The sequence below is a fragment of the Chiroxiphia lanceolata genome, chromosome 23 (genome assembly GCF_009829145.1).
Source record: "Chiroxiphia lanceolata isolate bChiLan1 chromosome 23, bChiLan1.pri, whole genome shotgun sequence".
NCBI classification, from domain to species: Eukaryota; Metazoa; Chordata; class Aves; order Passeriformes; family Pipridae; genus Chiroxiphia; species Chiroxiphia lanceolata.
In genome coordinates, this window is record NC_045659.1 from 2,963,575 (window position 1) to 2,984,796 (window position 21,222).

General features: G+C 54.5%; 1 protein-coding gene across 2 annotated transcripts in view; it reads left to right on the forward strand.

Moving 5' to 3' along the window:
- The first annotated feature begins 1,399 nt into the window (after window positions 1–1,399).
- Window positions 1,400–21,222, forward strand: part of SORL1 (sortilin related receptor 1) — a 46,721-nt gene continuing 26,898 nt past the window's right edge. For both annotated transcript variants that reach the window (XM_032709481.1, XM_032709482.1), the window contains exons 1-14: window positions 1,400–1,493; window positions 10,236–10,352; window positions 10,632–10,757; window positions 10,914–11,075; window positions 12,214–12,281; window positions 12,588–12,768; window positions 14,593–14,694; window positions 15,501–15,670; window positions 15,758–15,950; window positions 16,946–17,063; window positions 17,567–17,640; window positions 19,233–19,321; window positions 19,434–19,612; window positions 20,388–20,574. In XM_032709481.1, the coding sequence (XP_032565372.1) occupies window positions 10,263–10,352; window positions 10,632–10,757; window positions 10,914–11,075; window positions 12,214–12,281; window positions 12,588–12,768; window positions 14,593–14,694; window positions 15,501–15,670; window positions 15,758–15,950; window positions 16,946–17,063; window positions 17,567–17,640; window positions 19,233–19,321; window positions 19,434–19,612; window positions 20,388–20,574 (1,739 nt within the window). In that variant the 5' untranslated portion in view covers window positions 1,400–1,493; window positions 10,236–10,262. The remainder of the gene's footprint in view (window positions 1,494–10,235; window positions 10,353–10,631; window positions 10,758–10,913; window positions 11,076–12,213; window positions 12,282–12,587; window positions 12,769–14,592; window positions 14,695–15,500; window positions 15,671–15,757; window positions 15,951–16,945; window positions 17,064–17,566; window positions 17,641–19,232; window positions 19,322–19,433; window positions 19,613–20,387; window positions 20,575–21,222) is intronic.

The following is a 21,222-nucleotide window of genomic DNA, read 5'->3' on the forward strand; positions in this document are numbered from 1 at the left end:
CCAACCATGCATTATGTGCACCGTGCCAGGGAGTTATGAGGGTGCAGGGGAAAGTTACCTCTGCCAAATGTTTTGTGGGAAGCACACAGCCCTGAGCAGAAAGAGCCTCTCCACTGGCACAGCTCAAACACACCTGACCAGGTGCCAGAGGTGGGAGAGGTGACAGGAGGACCTGGAGGGACCCTGGGGGTCTCTGGCTTCCCACTCCCACCAGCAGCCTGGGTGAGACAACACTCACCTTCCCAGCTCTGCCCAGGTGAGAAGATGGCAGAAACTGAGATAAAGATGCCTAAGGGCTACCAGAAACACACCATGTGAAATCATCAGTGCCTTTTCCTCTCTCCTCTTGACATCCATCCACACCTTCCCCAGAAGCAGACACAGCTCTTTATCCACCCAGCCCACCCTCTCAGCAGCAAGGACCTGAGCCCACATTACCATGGTTCTATGTTTCACACCACTGTGATTCTATCAAACCCCAGCCTGGACACTTGCACAGGCAACTGTGCTGCTTCCCACTGATCCTGGGGTGCGTTAGGCCCCCGTCCTGGGCTGGGTGACACAGGAAAAGTACAGCAAGGCTTTTTTTTTTTGGAACACCTCTCTCATCCCCCAAAGAGAAGCAGCTGTAATGGTTTTATTTGGATTGGAAGGGACCTTAAAGCCTGTCTTGTTTCACCCCCTGCCATGGGCAGGGGAAGATCCCTAGACCAGATTGCTCCAAGCCCTTCCCAACCTGGCCTTGGAGACTTCCAGGGATGGGGCAGTCACAGCTTCTCTGGGCAACCTGTGCCAGGGCCTCCCCACCCTCCCAGCCAAGGATTTCTTCCTGATATCCAATCTAAACCCACTCTTCATCACTCTGAAGCCATTCCTCTTTGTCCTGCCACTCACAAACACTTTCATTGACTCCAGCACGATCTCATTTACTCCGTCACAGCTTCAATTTCATTCGCTTGACTCTTGCGGCCGCTCCATTCCGCTGTTTTACTCCGTTTGACATAAATCAACTTGAACTTATTTCGCTCCTTCGGGGGGGGCGGGGGGGAAGGGAGGGGGAACCCGAGCATCCTCCGGAGAGGAGCCGGGGGAGGAAGAGGGAAAGGGAGAAGCAGAGGAAGAGGGAAAGGGAGAGGAGGAGAGGGGAGGGGGCCCGAGCATCCCCGCGGGGGGGTCTCGGCGGCAGCGCTGCCCATGCACATTCTCTCCGGGCGGCGGCGCGGCTCCCGCTCGGCTCCGGCTCCGCTCCGCCCGGCCCCGGCGGCACGAACATGGCGACACGGAGCAGAGCCGGGGCTGGCCGGGCCGCCCCGCTCCCCCTGCGCCTCCTGCCTCTCCTGCCGCTCCTGCTGCTGCTGCCGGCGGCGCCGGCCGCCCGCTCGCCGCTGCTGCTGCTCCGCTCCCCGCATCCCCCCGCCGCATCCCCCCCGGAGCCCCCGCGGGGCCGCCGCGCCGCGCCGCGCCCGCCCGAGCCCATCCAGGTGTACGGACAGGTGAGCACGGGGCACACGCGAGAGCCGCCCCCCGCAGCGAACACCGCGTCCCAGCACCCCCCCCCTTCGCCCCATCCTCCCCTCGGGTGAGCGCTCGGGGGGATGCAGGGAGCGGGGGGCGGAGTGGGTCCCGCGTGGGGAAGGGTCGGCGCGTCGCTCGCCGGCGGCTCGTTCGCTGCTCCGTTGGCATTTTTAGGGTCTGCCGGTCCCCGCAGCCCGGCTCTCCCCCAGAGCCATCCCGCACCGGGGGCACCGTCACATTCGCGTCTCTGCTCGGCGCTCCCCAGCAGGATGCTCTCCCGGCGGGAGCAGCCAAGGGCACGCGCGCAGGGATGCGGGGCCGCTCGTCCCCGCCGGGAGCGGGTCCCTGCGGCTGGGAGCGGGCGGGAGGTGGGCAGCGGCAGCTCTCTGCTGGGGATGCTCGCGAGGAATGAACATCCCTGCGCTCGGAAGGCCGGGCAGAGGGAGCGTGACTCCGGGAGAGGACATGGCTATTTGTGAGGCACCGCGTCCTTCTCCCTCCGCTGCGTGTCTGAACCATCCTCCACTGATCCTTGGAAAAGAGGGGGAGAGGAGTTGCTCATCGCAGGGAAACCTAAAAACTGCTATTTCTGAAAGTATTCAAGCTCGGTTCCCTGGCAAGTTTTGCTACCAGGACCATAAAGGCTCCCCCTCACCCCTTCTTTTCCAGGCAACCATCACTTTAGGGGTGATGAGGACTTACACTTGGACTTTTGGGCGCCTGCTATGGAAGGCTTCAGCCTTGAAGAGTCTACTTTGTTTCTTGAGTATCCACACGCTAGACTAAATTACACTGCCCTAGCTGACCCTTCTTGCTGACACTGTGTCCCCTCACGTGCCTAAAATGCTGCTGGAGGAGGAACCAGCCCATGGAGGGACAAGGCACACTCACAGAGAGGCTTTGAGCCTTCAGTGACATCTGCATTTGGCTCCTTGGGTAGTGCTTTCCCTCTGGGTGCCCTATAATTCCCCCTTTTTGCTACTTGTAGGATAAGAGGGAGCCAGTCACGAGGCAGGGCTGGCCCTGGAGCTGCTGGAGGGGCACACACAGGGCTGGTGCTGCTCCTAAAGCCCTTCTGTTCCCTTGTTTAGGGAAAAGCTGTTCCTCCTCCCCTTGAAAATCTGCTTCGCCTCCTCTACCTCCTCAACGTTTGGCTGTTTTTAGCACAACACAGCTACCCCATTTTAGAAGAAGAAACCATGACACTTGTCTCTCATCTACAGAAAGACATTTGTAGCACTTTCCCTTCTGTCTCCCCGTGGCTTTCATCCAACCCACCTGCCAGGTAGGGCTGCTTTGGCAGGAGCAGCCTCTGTCACCTGGACACGGAGCTGCAGATCCAGGAGGGTGCAGCAACCCTGTTGCTATCCAGGACAGGACTAATAGGAAGCAGTGGGAGTTCAACAGTTTGCCACTGTTTGGGCTTTTCTCATTGCCTTAAGCTTTCAGAGGGGATTTGCCTGGAATGGAGCTGCTTTTGCTGGCAGCATAGCAAACAGAACCTGCTCCTTCTGCTGCTTCGGGGCAGGACACATAAAAAAAAACAACCCAGGTATGTCAGCAGGAAGAGTTGTTTGTCACTACACAACAGTTCTCCCAAGTGCTACAGGGCTTTAAATCAGGGTCTGCTTTAATAAAAGGGACAAGAAGGAGTTCATGTGTCCCAGCCTGTGTTACAGATCTGACCACACAAATTACTAATGCCCAGTAAGCCGGAATGCTGTGCAGCTCAGTGCTCGGGGGTCTCGTGCCTTGTCACAAGCATCTAACAATCCCCTCCTCCCCCAGGTCTCTGGCACTCTAATCCCAGCAGAAAATCATGCAGCCAAAGCAGTCCTCTCGCAGGGACATCATCCTAAGGGGCAGTGCTTGGACTGAGCATCCTTGTGCAGTCCCTTATCTGGGACACATCCTGCTCCTGTGGGTTTGGCAGGTCACTTGGCCATATGCTGGGCACTGGCTCATGCCTGAGACTCCCTGCCCTTCTCTGGCTTTTGGTTGCAGTGCTGTAACAGGCTCATGGGACAGCTTAGAGCCCAGGCTGAGCTCAGAGGTGAAGGAAAGCACCTTCACCTTGTTGCTGCTGTGGGTGATGTCCCCAGGGCACCAGAGGGCACCTGCTGGAACCAAGGAGAGGAAGGAAGTCCAAACCCTTTGTGACTCCTTGGGAGCCAAACACAGCTTACTCAGCATCATCAGGAACAGGCTCAGAGCCCTCTTGCCCTAAACTCCAAAGACACAAGCACAGGATGTTACTTGGATTCCTTACTTGGATCCTCACTCACTGCCAACTGCATCCTTGCCTGGCTGGCAAAGCAAAACTTTTGGGATCCTCAGCAAGTAACAAGAGCAGCAGCCTAAACCCCTGTGCCTTTGTGGCTTTTCCTTGTTTTTTCTGACTCTGAAGCTGCAGCCACCAAGAGACCAAACACACGACTCCGGAGACCGTCAGCTCGGAGACAGAGCGGGTTTTGTTCGCTCGCTCGGCCCTCACCTCCACGGGACTCTTGGGGAGGGTTACAATGGACAGACTGTTACAAAGCAGGCACTGACATGAGGCAGGACTTTTCTGGGAGGCCACTGACAGCAGAGAAGCATCCCCAGGGCAAGACAAGTGCTGCCTGCAGCCCCTTGGGTGCTCTCTAAACCCCTTCCAGCAACCACAGCACCGCACCCTGCCCTCCTCTTCCTAGCACAAGCCGCTCATCTGGAGCCCACCCTCCTGTCCCCTAACAGCCTCTGTTCTCTTGCCTACACATCCCTACTCAGACCTGGAGACAGGGCTTGGCTCCAGGATTTCACATTTCCATGGAACATCCCCACCATCCCACACAAATCCCGTCTCCCGGGTGAAAACCAGCCACAAACGGCGTCGCCTGCCAGGACTTTGCTCAGTGCAGCAAACAAGGAAAAGGAAAGCAGCCACTTTGGCTGCTTAGGTGTGTGCAGGGTCCAAGGGTGTTCTGGGACTGTGGGGAAGGCTCTGTAGGGAGTGTCATGTCTCAGCCACAGCAGACAGTGAGGAGAAGTGTTGGGGCAGGAGGCCAGCCTGAGCCTGCTGGTCCCGAGGGGTGAGAGAGGGGAGCACAGTGACCAAGAGCATTTCCACTGCTGAGCTGCTAATACAGCTCTAACCTTTACCTGCAGACATCCCTTTCCCTTCTCTGGAAAGGGTTTATCCAAAGCCACCCCCAAAAGCATGCAACTCACAAGAAATCTTTGCCTTAAACCATGCTGGGATAAAAGATATCTTATCCAACTGCTGGTGGCTCCCGTGGCAGCCAGTTCACCCTCTGTGCTGCCACTGCAAGGCCTTGGGTCTCTCCCCCCAGTCATAGCCTGTGCAGGGCCATCACCTCTGTGCCTGCCCTAACATCAGCTCATCTCTTCCCCTTCTGGGGGGAATCTACTTCATTGCTCTCAAGCTTCCCATTTCCTGTGGATAACCCCTCCTGCCTTTGAGGAAAAACACCAAGTCTTCATCATTTCCAGGCTATTTACCGTGACACGACCTTTTACCAGCCCACTTGACCTTGACCCTGCCCACCCCTCTGTGCTGATGAAGACCTCAGATAACCTCCTGACAACATGCAAGCTGGCAAAGAGCCTTTCTCCTTCCAGAGAAGGCAGAAAGTGCTTGGCAGGGTAAATGCCATCCAGCCCTGGGAACGCTGGATCAGTCATGCTGCATCGGAATTGAACCGTACTTAATTTTGACCTAGTTTGCCAGAGCCCTTCCCACATTAGACTTTAACCTTCTGGAGGTGCCCTGGGTGCTGATGGCACGGCCCAGCCACATCCTTCCTTCTTCATTTATCACATACCCCTCCCTATCTCCGTGTCTTTCCCAGTCATCCTGGGAGGGCTCCCTGCTCCCAGCACTTGCTCTTTCCCCGAGCTTGCCAGGAGACACGGATCTCTGGAGGCCACACAGTTCCTGCTCCTGGCACCGTGGGGGCTGGGAGAGGTATTTGTGTTTTTAATCCATTGTTTCCCCTTCAGCAGGTTCTTCTCTGATCGTGGTGTCCCAGGAGACATCACTTAAGCTTTCCAGAGCTGCAATCACCAGCTCATGGCACACTTTAGACCTCTCCTGCAGCCTTGGTTATGGGGGAATGGATTTCATCAGCACTTACCCAAATCTGCTGGGGCAGCCTCCATTCCCATCACATCCCTCCTCTCTGCCAATTTAGGAGAGCCCATCTCCAGGACCTCCTTACTAAGTGGCCAGGTTATTTCTGGTTGTTTCTGGGTTCCTCCTCCCTTACCTTTCCCTTTCTCCTGGAAACAACAGCTAAGGGAGAGCTCTGTTGGTGCAGCAGAGAGAAAACAGCCCCGCGAGCAGACGATTCCAGTATTAACAAAATTAACACAGGCCTGGCGCTCTCCGAAATGAGTCACCCGTGTTTCATATCAATGATTTCAGACCCTGGCATTTTCAGTCCAAGCCACAAGCAGCGCCACGGCAGGCACAGGCTGTATTTTAAAATATCATGGCAGGGCTAGAAACAGATGCTCGGGAGCAGAGCAGAAGGTACAGTAATGAAGCTTTAGTGGGAGCGCACGGGGAACGCGGCGTGCCGGGAATGCAGGAGCCACCCATGACACTCATCCCCGAGCCTGGGCTATTGCATAAGCCTTGCCAGGGGGGAGGCAGAGGAAACAGGGACAAAAAGGCCTGGTGCTTGTCCTCTGAGGCTTCCAGTGGGCTGGAGTGATGAGGAGCGTGGTGAGAGCACCTTTCCTTTTAAAGCCCTGTGCTTTGCTTCTCACCCCTTCCAGCAGTGGCTTTCTTTAGCCCCATCCTCATTCCCCCAGCCACTGGGGACAAAATGTTTAGCCCATCCTTCTTCTGCAAGCAGCCCCGAAGCCAAGATCTGACCTGATGGCAAAACTTGGTTTCAGCAGCCGCTCACAGCCACAGAGGCCCCTTGCTCTCTGAGACCCTCACTCACCAAACCACAGTAAAAACCTACTATCTATTCAGAAATTTCCTAGGAACAACACGTTTTTTTTTACAGGCATCCCATTTTCAGTTGTGTAACCAGGATGGGAAAACACATAAGTGATGCCTAGGGATCTTTATTCTGCACACCCCCAATTTTACAGCATCCAGCCTCAAGCCCTGAGCAGTCACAGTACGTCTCCTCCTGATTTACCACACCAGGCCTATGGCTGGAGCATTAATCCCCAGCAAAGCAAACCCAGAGACACACACAGTGAGCTGCCAAGCCCACTCCACACCAAGAATAGCCCCTAATGCTGTCCTGTCACTTGTCACCACTGTTAGCAGGCACACAGTATTTCTGCTCGTGGTTCGTCACAGCCAATGGCGCGATTTCTGCACGGGGAAGTCACACTTCCCACGCAGAGCAGCTCTCTGGGGGCTCCAAGGCTGGCATTTAGAGTCCTCTGGTGATGGAGTAGCTCCAGCAAGGTGCCCCTGCCAGAGTCACTCATCTCCTGGGCAGCCTGCACCGTGCTGGAGCCCGGGGCTTTCGCTAACGCTGCAGTTTGTCACGAGCCAGGGTTTGAGCCACCTCCGCAGCTGAAATCCTGCCCCAGTCTCTCCATCTGGGCACGAGCAACAGAGAGGGATGTGACAGGAAGGGAAGCTGGCATTTGGGCATTTCAGGTGCCAAAGAGTGTGGATCAGGGCACTCCCCCCAGCCCCAGATGCTTGAGGAGCTCAGCACTGCACCCTACACACCTACCAACAGTCAGCCCCTCTCTGGGCTCAGCAAGGCAACACTCCCATCTCAGCATCCAGACAACATTCCATCTGCCAGCACTCCAGCTCCAGCTGCATCCCTGAAGCTCATACCTGCTCTGGGGCAGCAGCTCCAGGGGCTGTCTTCTTCTCATCTCGTTTCTGCAGGGCATTCATTTGTAGGAAGATACTGTTAACAAAAAATAAATACATAAGCGTGAGCAAAGCTAGCAGCATTAACGACTTTAACTAGAGCTACAAGCAGCCTCTGCTATGTTTTGGCTCCAGTTTTCCCCTCCTGGACTTCATTTGGCACCCTACGTATTAGGAGGACAAATTAGAATTTCATGCATATTTCATATACACTTAATCACTTGGCAAAGACCAAAACACTTCCCCATTAAGTGGAATTTATGCTAAACGTTGTTTCCATTAGGCACCAGTCACTGCCTGTTCGTAGGTTAAACCAGTTCCCAAGGAAGGTTGGGACACTGTCAGGGGAGGCTGTGACAGTGGGCTCCTGCCAAAGGAGCAGGCAGGGCAGGGTTCCTCCTGTCAGGGCTAACAGAGCCTCATTGCAAAGCTGTTTCACAAAAAACACCCTCATCAGCAGGACATGAGGTGCTTTTCACCCAGGGCACACAGGGCAGTGCTGCTGCCTCAACAGCAAAGGTTAGGGGTCCCATTTGTTGCTCCCCTGAGCCATTTGGGTCCCCAGAAAGCTCTGAAGGGCCAGAGCGGGGCTGCCAAGCAGCAAACACAAACTTGTGACACTTCTAGACCTGAGAACCTGCTGCACCAGCCCTTCCAGGGGGACTTAGAGCATCCTTGTGCTGGCTTCTCCATCCTTACACCCTTTAGTAAGCCATGCTCCAGCAATCCTCAGCTCCTCCAAACCTTCCTGCTGAGCTCTCAGTGCTGCTCTTCGTCCCTCCTACCAGGAACCAAACCCTGCATGTGTCCACTTTGCCTTTTTATAGGGACTCTGCCCTACTCAGGCTGCCTGAGTTCACATGGCTTCCAAGGAGTAACAAAACTCCCCTGAATCCAAACACATTGCCCCTGTTTTTTGGGTTTCACTGCACTTTCCAGGTCTCCCTACTCCAAGAAGGGGTCTCACTGTCTCCTTCAACTACACTTTCCAGGTCTCCCTACTCTCTGTCTCCTTTAGCTCACGGGATAAATAGCTGTAGAGGTTTACTGCTGAGGTTAAAGCAAGGTGCAAATAGGAGTCTCCTTTGGTTTTCTTGCTTTTGAAACTCCTGGGGTCAGATTTCTTGCAGTAAAAAAAATAGAAAAGCGCTATTAAAATTGACACGGAGGTTGTAATAAGCCCCTCTTGGCTGAGGGGATCTACAGGGCTAAGTTTTGGGGTTCCCAGCTGTGTCTGGGCTGAGGTCGTGCACAGCCGGGAACCCAAAAGCCGCCGCACCCGAAATAACTAATCGAGATGTAGGAGATTCAAACGGGGCTATCCTGCTTTCAAAGGAGGGGAGAGGGGTTGGGAGCACAGAACTGCCGTGGATTCCAGACCCGAGGCAGTCTGCCGGCTGTCTCAGTGGGCAGCAGCAGTTCCCCCTTCTCCGCCCTGTTTCCCTGCATCCTCAAACAGCGTCGCTGCTTTTTTTCTTTTTTTTTTTTTTCTTTCCCTTTTTTTTTTTTCTTTTTTTTTCCGGCGGGCACGCGGGGCTGCTGCTGCTGCCTCGCTTTGTAGCTGGTGCTGCTGCCTGACCTAAATCTCTGCCGTGTTTGCCCGGTGGGGGGGTCTCTGCCCGGGCAGGCGGGGTTGCAGCCGGGGCACCCACCCCGGGAGCACCAACCCCGGGGGCTGCTGGCTGGTGGTTTTTGATTTGATTCCCCCCCCCCCCCCCCCCTTACGTGAGCCTATTGCATAAGAGGGATTTGGGGGCTCCTGCTTTGCCTTGTCCCCCTTTTTTCTAGAATAAAGACCTTGTTTTTCCCAAGTGTTTCACTCGGGCGCTGGCGGAGGTTGAAGCAGCCCCTTACTACGCTCCTTGCTGATCGCGGGGTCAGCGGGAGCTGCAGGGCATCGAGCCTAAGAAGGGCTTATCCCTGTATTTTTACAGCTTCCCAGGGCCCTGAGCTCAGGGGTTACCAGCCATCAGCTGAGCCGTGGTGTGTGCGAGGGCTCAGGCACGCACGTCCTCTGCTCCAAGGGCCGGGGCACCGAGCTACGGCCGCTGCTGAGCTGCTTTTCCAGCAAGGCTTGGCTGTCCCTGCCTGCTGGTGACAGTCCCTGAGGGTTTGCCCTGCACCTCCAGCTCCCACTGTGGTGATGCTGTGACAGCTTCCCCATAGAAACCAGCCCTTTGGGGCCAGAGCTGTCACAGCCCTGCCAGAAACAACACACACGGGAATAATGGGGTCATGCAGAGCTGTGTGTGTGCTGGAAACACAGGGTGGAATCACAGAGTATCCTGAGTTGGGAGGGACACACAAAGATCAAGTCCACCTCCTGACCCTGCACAGGCACCCCAACAGTGTCCCCCTGTCCTTGAGAGCATTGTCCAAACCCTCCTGGAGCTCTGGCAGCCTTGGGGTTGCGCCCACTGCCCTGGGGAGCCCTGGCAGTGCCCAACCACCCTCTGGGGGAAGAAGCTTTTCCTGATATCCAGCCTAAACCTGCCCTGACACAGCTCCAGTCATTCCCTGGGGTCCTATCCCTGGTCACAGTCATTCCCTGGGGTCCTGTCCCTGGTCACCAGAGAGAAGAGACTTTGTTTCCCTGTGGTACTTTTGCCTCATCAGCCTGGATTTGAAAACACTTCTCTGCCCTTGGTTTCAGTTTTCGTTCTCATCATCCCCCAAATCCTGTTTCTCTGAGGAAGAATAAAGGGGAAACAAACCTTATTAGGCACATCCTGCCAACATGTCCAGGAGAGATGCTGCTTTGAATGAGTTTCCCCAAAGTCTGTGTGTTTTCCAAGCTCTCTGATGGTCCCTGTGAATGAGGCTGTGGCTCAGGGTGCCCTTTTCCTTGGCATTGCAGGTCAGCCTCAACGATTCCCACAATCAGATGGTCGTCCACTGGGCAGGAGAGAAGAGCAACGTGATCGTGGCCTTGGCCAGAGACAGCCTGTCTTTGCTGGGTCCCAAAAACAGTGATGTGAGTAACACAGCCTGGGGCACCTTCTGGGCCAGGCAGGGTGGTGGGGGCTGCTGAGCTTCAGCCTGACCTGCTGAAACAAAAGGAAGGCCCATTGAGTTTGAGTTCAGAGACACAAAATAAATAATTCCACGTCTTCTGTGTTGCCCTGTGGGTTCAAAGCAGGCTCAGGCAATCTCTAAAGCTCCCCTGCCTTGTAGTTTGATGATTTTTTTACCAAATCTGCCAGAAGGGAAACCAGAACTTTGCACTCCTCGCTCTGGGGCTTCTCCACTGCAGGTTTACGTGTCTTACGACTACGGGAAGAGCTTTAAGAAGATTTCGGAGAGGTTCAGCTTCGAGGGGGGGAACAGCAGCGAGGTGGCCATCGCCCAGTTCTACCACAGCCCGGCCGACAACAAGAGGGTGAGGGGGATGTGGCACCTGGGACAGCCAAATCCTTCTTCTCCACACTTTGCCCTCCCAAGGGCTCCCCTGGGGTGTGTGCCTTTGTGGCTGCTGGTGTGACCCCTGCTCTGACCTCCTGCTTTCCCTTTTCCTTGTCTGCTCCTCCACTCCCAGTATATCTTCGTGGACGCCTTCGCCCCGTACCTCTGGATCACCACCGACTTCTGCAACACAGTTCAGGGCTTCTCCATTCCCTTCAGAGCAGCTGATCTCCTCCTGCACAGCAGGAACCCCAACCTCCTCCTGGGCTTCGACAGGTCTCATCCTAAAAAACAGGTGAGCACTTCTGCTGAGGTGGGAAACCAGCATCCTGCCTCCGCCCTGCTGCGACATTCCCCTGGCCTGTCACTTCCCCCACAGCTGAGAGTCACCCTGCCTTGTGCCAGGGCCATGTGGGTTCATGCTTTGGCTGTTCAGGGACTCTGATCTCAGATTGCTGCATGCAGAGCTGTCCCAGGTTGGCCAGGACACCCCCTTCCCTGCAGTCTCTCTGCTTCCTGAGCTCTGGAGCAGCGAGGATAAAGTACCTGCAGGGTGGTTGCCTTATTTCCCATCCCTTCCCTTCCTTTTCCTCATGCTGCTCCTTCATCCACATTGCTCCTGACTGTGTTATCACCCCACTTCTTGTGGTCATAAGTCTCCCCAGAGCTCTGGCAGCAGAGGCAGGATGACCTCTGCAGTGTTTCATGTGGGCATGTGGTTTGGCTTTGGACCTGGCACAACAAACTGCTTCCTGAATACAAACACGTCTGTTTTCCCTGGAGCTATTGGCTAAAGACTGTAAATAGTTACAGCACTTTCAGGTAGACACAGGCAGCATAAGAAAAACCTGGAGGTGAAAGAACCAGGGTAAAACACACACAGTCTGTGCTGTTTCCAGTCTGGTCGTAGCAGGGTGCTGCTGGGATGCCTTCCAGGCATCCGGGGATGTCAGAGCTGGGCAGAAGGAAAAGAAAAAGATCCTATCACTCCTCTTGACCTTGGCATTCCTGATGCCTGCAGATTTGCAGCAGCAGCATGTCACTCAGCTTGGGGTTTTCTCACCTCTGAGGGGGGTGTGAGCTCTGCCCAGATATTTCCCCTTGCCATCGCACTCCACAAGGACATTATAGCAAGTTCATTTTATTTCTGAGTTACTGTAAAACCAGGTGGGGTCAAGAGACAGTGGGAAATCCTTCTGGACAGGCTAAAGGACAGTTTTTTCCTGTTTGGGTTATTCTGCTGCTGCTAGAAAGGTTGCTGCTGCTCCAGGAGCTGCCACAGAAAGAGAAGTCGTGAGAGTAGTGATGGATGGATGCAGGTCTGCCCTGCCTGAGATTGGGCCTCTTGAAAGGTTGGGTCTGTTTGTGTCCCAATCCCACTGGCATCTTTGTCACTGCAGATGACATTTCAAATCCCACCTTTGTCATTGCAGCTCTGGAAATCAGACGATTTCGGCCAGACGTGGATAATGATTCAGGAACACGTGAAGTCCTTTTCATGGTATGTATCCCACCCGTGTACACCCAGCTCCTGTCTCCTCTCGTTCCTCACCTCTTGCCTCATTTGCTGCCCCGTGCAAACCAAGGAACCAGGCACCAAGGCGTGCTCCAGCCCTACCCCCTGCTTCCCTCACCCAGCAGGGACCCTGCGCTGTGGGGATGTGGCACTGCGGGGTGACAAGGGACAGCCACCCACGCAGACACCCAGGGGTGCTGCACATTCCCCTCTGGAAAGGGGACACCCACTGCCTTCTGCATCACTCTGTGAGCACAGAGGTGTCACCACCACCTCGTTTGTCCTCCCCAGGGGGGTTGAGCCCTACGACAAGCCCAACACGGTGTACATCGAGCGGCACGAGCCCTCGGGGGCTTCCACCGTCATCCGCAGCACCGACTTCTTCCAGAGCCGGGAAAACAAGGAGATAATCCTGGAAGACGTGGAAGACTTCCAGCTCAGGGACAAATACATGTTTGCAACCAAGTCTGTGGTGAGTGTGACATGAGGAATTCACTGCTGAGGGGGAGGGCTGGTGGTTTGGTACAGAACTACTGCGGCCACAGCGGGGCAAGAGCCAGGGGGTGATGCTGCTCATGCTGCACCTCACAGCTTTCAGACCTCACGTTTGGCTTGTCACAGAGGTGTCACCAGGCTGCCTGCAGCTGCCATCCCCCCCCCCCAGGCTCACACTGCCATGGACAAAGCAGTGCCTGCCCCTGGCACTCGAAGCAATGGGGTTTCCATGCTCCTGCCTCCTGGCAGGCTGGGCAGAAGTAGGTCAGCCTGCAAAGTGCTGGGACCCGGGGAAAAAACCACAGGATGCCTGGGAAGGATGTTCGGGGTGGGGGTGGCAGGGGAAGGGGGGATGTGGCTCAGCAGCTCCGTGGTTGGGAGGCCGCTTGTCAGGGAAGATTACCGTCAAACGTGGACTGGGTCCAAGTAGCCTAATGTGCTGCAGCCTGGAAAGAAAGCTGGATTTCCAGTTTGCTTTCCTAAGGAAAGAGGATGTGGGTGAGTTTTTGCAGTTCTTGACCAGTTTCAGGCAAACCTGAAAGAAAAGCAAGAAGGTGTTTGTGCTCTCTCTGAGGGCAGCTTCTTTCTAGATGATCGGAAACACAACGACGGAGGGATAAAGTCCTGATCCTTCTAGAATTCAAGGAGCAGTTTTCTAGCGTTGCTTTCCACCCCTGAGTGTTTAAAGAAGGAACCTTTTCCGTTTAGGGGTGACTGCTTGCAGAACCACACCGAGTTTCCTAGGCAGTGTCACCTCCAGCCACCTGAGCAGGCACAGTGGTGCCCAGCACTGGCAGGGGGACGTGTTTGCAGAGCAATTTCAGTTTCTCAGGAGTCTCTCTTGCAGGTAGTACAGCCTGTAACTCCCAGGGCCTGGCCCCCTGGCTCTGTGCCCGGTCTGTGGTTTGCAGGAGATTTTATCTGGGCTTGTTGGTGGTGTTGGGTGAAACACTGGAGATGGTTTGTGTCTCTGCAGAGAAGCCTCTGGGCTCGCAGGCAGCAGAGTTTGAACTCAGTTTGGGGGTTCTTTAGAGCTTTTTTCTGCTTCTGGAGCACTCAGGGGTCGCAGGGGGAAGCACGTCCTGCTTTCCCCTGCAGCTCTGATGACTGGTGTTACACTAAACATCAGTAAAATCACCCAAGGCAAGAGTGGTTGGGAACACTGAGACAGAGGGAGGCTGGCTGCAACCCCCTGAGTTGGAAATTACAGTCTCAGGTCTGAAATCAGGCACTTGCCTCAAGCACTTGCTGCAGCAGGAGCAGCCCTGGGGAAAGGACAGGCTGGGTGGCAGAGGCTCCCAGGGCTCTGACTTCTGCTCCTTTCCGTGGGAGGCACGGTTGCTTAGTGATACAGAGCCTGGGAGAAACCAGGCCGCTTATTTTTGGAGCCTAAATCTGGGTTTAGGTTCTTACCACTGCCATCCTGTACGAAATAGGTTGCCCCCCAGCTTTTTGCTCTTTTGGCTTCGCGCTGGCGCCTTTCATTTTGTGCAAATCTTTTTTTAAAAAAAAAGGAAGGAAAGAACAGGCTGCTCTGCAGAAAAAGGAGGAATTAAAACCAGCCTCCTCACCCCCACCTGACTGAGCAGAAAGGGCAGTTTGCCTCCTTGCTGAGCACTGGCTGTGGCAGTTTAAACCCCGAGCGGGGAGCGCTGCTCCCATCGTCGGTCCCAGCAGCTGCCACGCTTCGCCCTCGTGCAGGGAGAGGGAAGCCCTGGGCACTGGGTTATTGCAGTCTCTGGAAATAAGGGGGATTTGGGGGATGAGAGGCACTCCTAACACATCCCTGTGCTCTGCACAGCATTTGCTTGGCAGCTCAGAGCCGCCCTCAGTCCAGCTCTGGGTTTCCTTCAACCGCAAGCCGATGCGCGTGGCACAGTTCGTTACCAAGCATCCAATTAAGGTAAGTGGTGCTTTCTGAGCAGCCTCCTCCCTCCCTCCCGTGCCAAGGACACCCTCCAATATCAGCAGCAGTTTGCTGCCTTTTGCCAGACACTGCAGGAGTGGGAAGGGACCTCATATAACCCTGCTGGGGGGTTTGGCTGAGGAAAAGCCCACTTAGGGTGATTGTGGGGTTTACACAGAGAACTTGGATAGTCAACCAGCTTCCTCCAGCACTGGGGGTGGAGGCTGGCATAGCAAAGCCCAGATACCCAGAGAGGGGCTGATCCCACTGCTCTGACTCTGCTTTTGGGGACCTTACCTCTTCCCATGGTGTGGGGTGCAAGCTCACTGAGCATGCTCTGGCTCCACTGGCACGGCCTGTGGCATCCAATTCTCTTCAGGGGGAGGATGCCCAAGGGACAGACAGGCTTTGAAAAGGGTCTGTGATCCATGATCCAGATATGCTGAGGTGTCCCCAGGCTGGTGAGGATGAAGAAGGGCACGAGAAGCAAGTTCTTGGTGTCAGACAGAGCAGTTTGGCACCCCAGCCTCAATGGGTCCAGGCAGACAGATCCATCACTGGTGGGGCTTTGCTCCCAGTGCTGTTTCTGGTGGGCTTTGCCAGTGGGTTGTGCAGGGCAGAGGACAGGAATCACTGTGGGAGAAACACAAAAGAGGAAAGCAAAGTGAAGATTTTCTACTTGTTGAGTGGAAAGAATACCAAAGGGTGGGGGCAGAGTGCTTTCAGCTAGGTAAGAGGAAACTAAACCCTGCCTGTCTGCACACACATACAAAGCCCGCTCGCCTGTTATTTATGTCCCAAAGGAATATTATGTTGCTGATGCCTCGGAGGACCAGGTGTTTGTGTGTGTCAGCCACGACAACAACCGGACCAACCTCTACATCTCGGAGGCAGAAGGCCTGAAGTTCTCCCTGTCTCTAGAAAACGTGCTCTACTACAGCCCGGGGGGAGCCGGGAGTGACACCTTGGTCAGGTAATGTGGGACACACGAGACGTTGGCCAAGGGCTGTGTCATTTTTGGTCCCAGACACACAGAGGCTGGTTCATGGTTTCCCCCCAGGTACTTTGCCAACGAGCCCTTCGCAGACTTCCACCGCGTGGAGGGCGTGCGGGGCGTGTACATCGCCACGCTGCTCAACGGCTCCTTCAGCGAGGAGAACATGCGCTCCGTCATCACCTTCGACAAGGGCGGCACCTGGGAGCTGCTGCAGCCCCCGGCACAGACACACTACGGGGAGCACATCGACTGCCAGGTAGCACAGGGGTAGCAAATCCACCCCCCACCCCCCAAAAAAGCGGGCAGAAGCGCCCTCGGGGGGGTGGTTTGGTGGAGGTCGTGGTGGCGGCGCGGGGTTGGTGGTCGGGTGTGGTGATCTCAGAGGTGCTTTGCGACCTTCGAAAGAGGCTGAAAGATCAATCCCACCACGAAGTCCTTTCCAAGAGGAGGTTGCACCTGGGATGGATGGACAGAGTGGGGAATGAGAGGCTGGAAAGCAGTGCCGGGAAAGGGCCCTGGGGGTGCTGGTGGGTGGCCAGTTGGCCATGAGTCAGCAGTGCCCTGGCAGCCAGGAGGGCCAAGCCTGTGCTGGGGGCCAGACCAGGGAGGGGATTGTCCCTCTCTGCTCTGCCCTGGGGTGGCCTCACCTGCAACACTGGGGCAGTTTGGGGGGACACAATGGAAGGAAGGGATTGAGCCATTAGAGAGTGTCCAAAGGAGGCAACGAGGATGGGGAAAGGCTTTGATTTGAAGCCGAGTGAGGACACTGAGGGCACTTGGTGTGTTCAGCTGGAGGAGAGGAGACTGAGGGGAGACCTCACTGCAGTTCCACCTTCCTGGGCAGGGGAAGAGAAGGGACAGGCCCTGAGCTCTGCTCTGGGTGGACCAGGGACAGGACCCCAGGGAATGGCTGGAGCTGTGTCAGGGCAGAGTCAGGTTGGATCTCAGCAAAAGCTTCTTCCCCCAGAGGGTGGTTGGGCACTGACCAGGCTCCCCAGGGCACTGGGCACAGCCCCAAGGCTGCCAGAGCTCCAGGAGGGTTTGGATGATCCTCTGGGGCACAGGGTGTGACTGCTGGGGATGGTTCTGTGCAGGACCAGGAATTGGATTTAGTGATCCTCGTGGGTCCCTTCCAACTCAGCACATCCTGTGATTCTGTGACTGCTCACACAGTGATTTTGTGACTGCATGGAACGAGGGCACGGGCAAGTGTGGGAAGGAGGTTAATGCCACTGTGGTTTGCTTTCCCAGCTTTCCCAAGGCTGCTCTCTCCACCTGGCCCAGCGCCTGAGCCAGCTGCTGAATTTCCAGCTCCGTAGGATGCCCATTCTCTCCAAGGAGTCAGCACCAGGACTGATCATCGCCACCGGTACCTCTCCCCTTCCCTTGGCTTGGGGTTGGTTGTTGTCAGGACACGAGGAACTTGGCAGCATCTAGTTTGTACAAGCAGGTTATAAAATGCAATTAAATTGTGCATTTTGCTGTCCCTTCTCTGCTGCAGTCCCCATCCAGTAATTACAGTGTGAACATTTTACTGCAGCACAGTGACGTGAGAAACCTGCTCTGTTCTGATCCTCTTCCCTGATCCACGTGAAGGGTTCCTTGAAGATTCAGAAATTCCTGTTTGTCTCGCTCTTTTACTGAAGAACACACACATTTTTGTTTAATCATGTTTACAGCCATGGGTTTTTTCCCCATCTGCTTTTAAAACGTGTAATAGTCTTTAAAATAATTTGCTTTGGAAGGGATTAATTTACAGTGTGAAAAATCAGCTCCTTAATCAGAGATAAAAATAGTTTTGGAGGTGTCTGGCTTCATTTTTAGCAATCGCTTTGCATTCCTCAAGAAGAATGATTTCTCCCATTTTCCTAGGCTCCATTGGCAAGAACATGGCAAGAAAAACCAATGTCTATGTCTCAAGCAGTGCTGGAGCAAGGTGGAGAGAGGTAAGGCTGCTCTTAGGCTCACCAGATCAGCCAAGGTGGTGGTGGAGCAAGTAGAATGTTGGCAGCAATAAACTTAAATGACATTAAGTGACCTCTATGTGAATCCAAGAGCTGGAAGGTGCTGAATATTCCTTAAAACCAGACAAAATGGTGTTTAGATGAAGTACCAGGCGTGGGTTGGTTGAAGGTGAACCTCTTGGTGTAGGTGGTGGATTTAAAAGCAGGAAAACTCTCTCTATTTCTCCCTTTCAGCTGGCAGGATTTGCCCTCAGTGTGGGTCATCTGGCCTCTTTTAGATGGGGCTGTCAGCCAGGACTTTGGATGTGAGAGTGTCTGGAGAGGCTCCGGCGCCTTCCAGAAAAACAGGATGTTGCCCTCAGTTTATGGGGAGTTTGATTCTGTTTACTGAGTGGATATTCTGGTTTGTGGCAGTATTTGTGGTCTGCCTGTGCACTCTGCAGCCAGTGTAATGTGGTATTTCAACATCTGCAAGCTATTTAATCCTGGGAATTAAGCAGCCTCCTTCTCCTCCTGCAAGTGCCGTGTGGTCTGGGTGAGGTCTGGGGCACACCACGGGTCTGGCTGCTGCCAAAGTGACCGTGGTTCTCCCGAATCCTGTGGGGAGCAGCCGTGGGGGCCCTTGCAGCTGGGTATCCAAACCCCAAGACTTTCAGGTGCCAGCCTCCCCTGGCTCCAAAGGATTGCCTTGAAGAACAATTCAAACGTGTCGAGGAAGCGCTGACCCACAGGGAGCAGCACCAAGCCCCTCATTGATCTGGGCCCTTTGTATCCTGAGCAAAGGTGCAGAATGACCCAGCACTGGAGTTCCTCAGCTGAGAAGCAGCAACACAGCTCCTTCCCCCCAGCTTTGGCAAGCAGCAGCTCATTGCTCTCCACATCACTGGTGTGGTCCCACAGCACAGAGAAGAAAGAAACAATACATCCAGTGCCCTGTGTAAGAATGTCCCCAAGCATGACAGCACGTCCTGTGAGCAGAGTCAGGCATGGACATGCTGCCTGTTTTCACCCAGAGCTGCACTGGATAGGAAACCAAAGGTGGTTTTGTGGTGGAGGTGAGCATGAAATACGAGTTCCTTTCCACGGGAGGGATGTATGAATTGTCTCCAGGGCTTGTTTCTGCTTGCCATGGCCCTGCTTCTGTCTGAACATTCAGAAGACCTTCCACAGCCCGAGAACCAACACTTCTCTGCAGTTTGAGAAGGTACTGAGCCGCTGCCAAGTGCTGGGAAAGCCTCTCAGACATGACAAATGAGGGGGAGCGATGGACTCTGGTTTCATGTCATGGCACTTCTTCCATTGATTCTTTCCCTGCACCCAGTGCTGGAGGAGCGGAGTCCAGGGCTCAGTGCAGCTCTCACACTCAGCTCTTAGGGAAACTGGGCTGTCTGCTCTCATCTGCAGATGTTGTCCCATAAACACTTCAGTCTCTGGTGCCTCCAGACACTTGGTTTGGCCCAGGCTGAAACATCAGCTCAGGTCAGGAGGTGTTTTTCTGACAAAGCACGCTTTTCAGCCATTTTCCCTTAGCTCAGCACGGCTGTGATCACCCCTCAGCACTGTTTCTCTTCCAGGCACTGTCTGGACCCCACTACTACACCTGGGGTGACCACGGGGGCATTCTCGTGGCCATCGCGCAGGGCACCGAGACCGACCAGCTCAAGTGAGTGTCAGGGCACAGGGATTGCTCCTGGTGCTCAGCCTGGGGATGGGAGAGAGTGCCCTGCAGCAGGCAGGAAATGCCCCTGGCACCTCTCCCAACCTTCTTTCCGCAGGTACAGCACAAACGAAGGGGAGACCTGGAAGGTGTTCACGTTCTCGGAGAAGCCGGTGTTTGTGTACGGGCTGCTCACCGAGCCGGGGGAGAAAAGCACCATATTCACCATCTTTGGCTCCTACAAAGAGAATGGCCACAGCTGGCTGATCCTGCAGATCAACACCACGGACGTGCTGGGTAAGGGGACAGGTGGCAGAGCCACTGCTGAGGATGGCTGTGTCCGGAGGGGCTGTGGCACCACCATCCACGCTCGGGTGCTCTCTGTCCCTCGTGTCACTGCTGCTGAAGGCATCACTCATATTCCCTGTGCTCTCCCCATTTCCCTTCCCTCCTCACCGAGGAGTTTGTTGAACAGGAAAAAGGGAAAAAAAAAAAAAGAAAAATTCCTTCTGAAGGCTTGTGCCTATGAATGTTTTATAACCCATTTCAGCTTTGATTGCGAGGCAGCATTTTAATCAAAGCGCAGTTAAACCCAGCAGAGGAATTTACTTGACTAAAATTTATAACTGATTCCCCTGACGTTTTGTTGGGAACGGATCTGTTTGGTAACCAGAATGACTCCATTTAAATGAGGCATCACAGATTCAGTCACTGCCACAGAGCTGCTTGTTGCCTCCTGTCACCGCGTGCCGCTGCACGCTCCGAGCTGGAATGCTCTTGGCTTTGCCTTTTCCTTTGGGACTGGGCTAGAGCCTTGCAGATTGGGGGAATTCTATCATTTTGTGACAGGGGAGGGTAGAGAGGGAAGGGAAGGGCATTACTGTGGTGTGGGGCTGGATGCCTGCCCTCCTGGGGGAGCTAAAATTCGGAGTGTTTTTCCAAGAGACTGCTTTAAAACAAGGTGTGGGGTTGAAGATGTGGCAGCTCCAGGAATCCCACACTTTTGGCTTATTTGGCTGAGGGGCTGCAGGGACTGCACCTTTCCATACCCCAACCTTGTTTCTTCTCTTAGGGGTCCCTTGCACAGAGAATGACTACAAGCTGTGGTCACCCTCCGACGAGCGAGGCAATGAATGTTTACTGGGGCATAAAACCGTGTTCAAGAGGAGGACTCCTCATGCCACCTGTTTCAATGGAGAGGATTTTGACAGGCCTGTCATGGTCTCCAACTGCTCCTGCACGAGGGAAGACTTTGAATGGTAAATACCAATTAATTTCATTTAGTCTGGGTTGTAAGTCTGAGATAAGTTATCTGTGACCAATCACTCAGAGTGAACAAACATCCAATTTACGTGGCTCTGAGTGTCACTGCTTCATTTTATAGCAAGGAGGAAACTGCAAGGACTGAAAACATCCTTTCATTAATGGTACGGTGTGAGACTTAATTAATGTCTTTACAACCTATTGGGAGCCTCTGAAAGGTTCCCTGGAACAGGAAAGTATCGTTACTCCCTCACCTTTCAAATGGTGGTGGATAATTTCCCATCACATCCAGAGATCCTCCACCAAAAACCTTTGTGACCCTTCAGCCCCAGGGATGCAGCTGGTCCTGCTGTATCACTTTGTCTACAATTTGCACATTACTGGCACTGGGTTAGGATTAGGAAACACGCTCTGGCAATGTGGTGCAAAGGTTTGGGGTTAGAAAGTGAACTGCTTTTCAGGGACTGGGCTTTCAGTGGGGCTCACACCGGACTGCTTGAGCCCAGATCTGCCTGTCTGATGCCCAGACAGAGCCTAAGTCTGGCTCACCATGAGCAGGCTGAGAATAAGGCCTGGTGGGATCCAATCCCTGCCTTGGAATCGCAGCTCCCTGAAAAATCAGATTGACACAACCCCTTCCACAG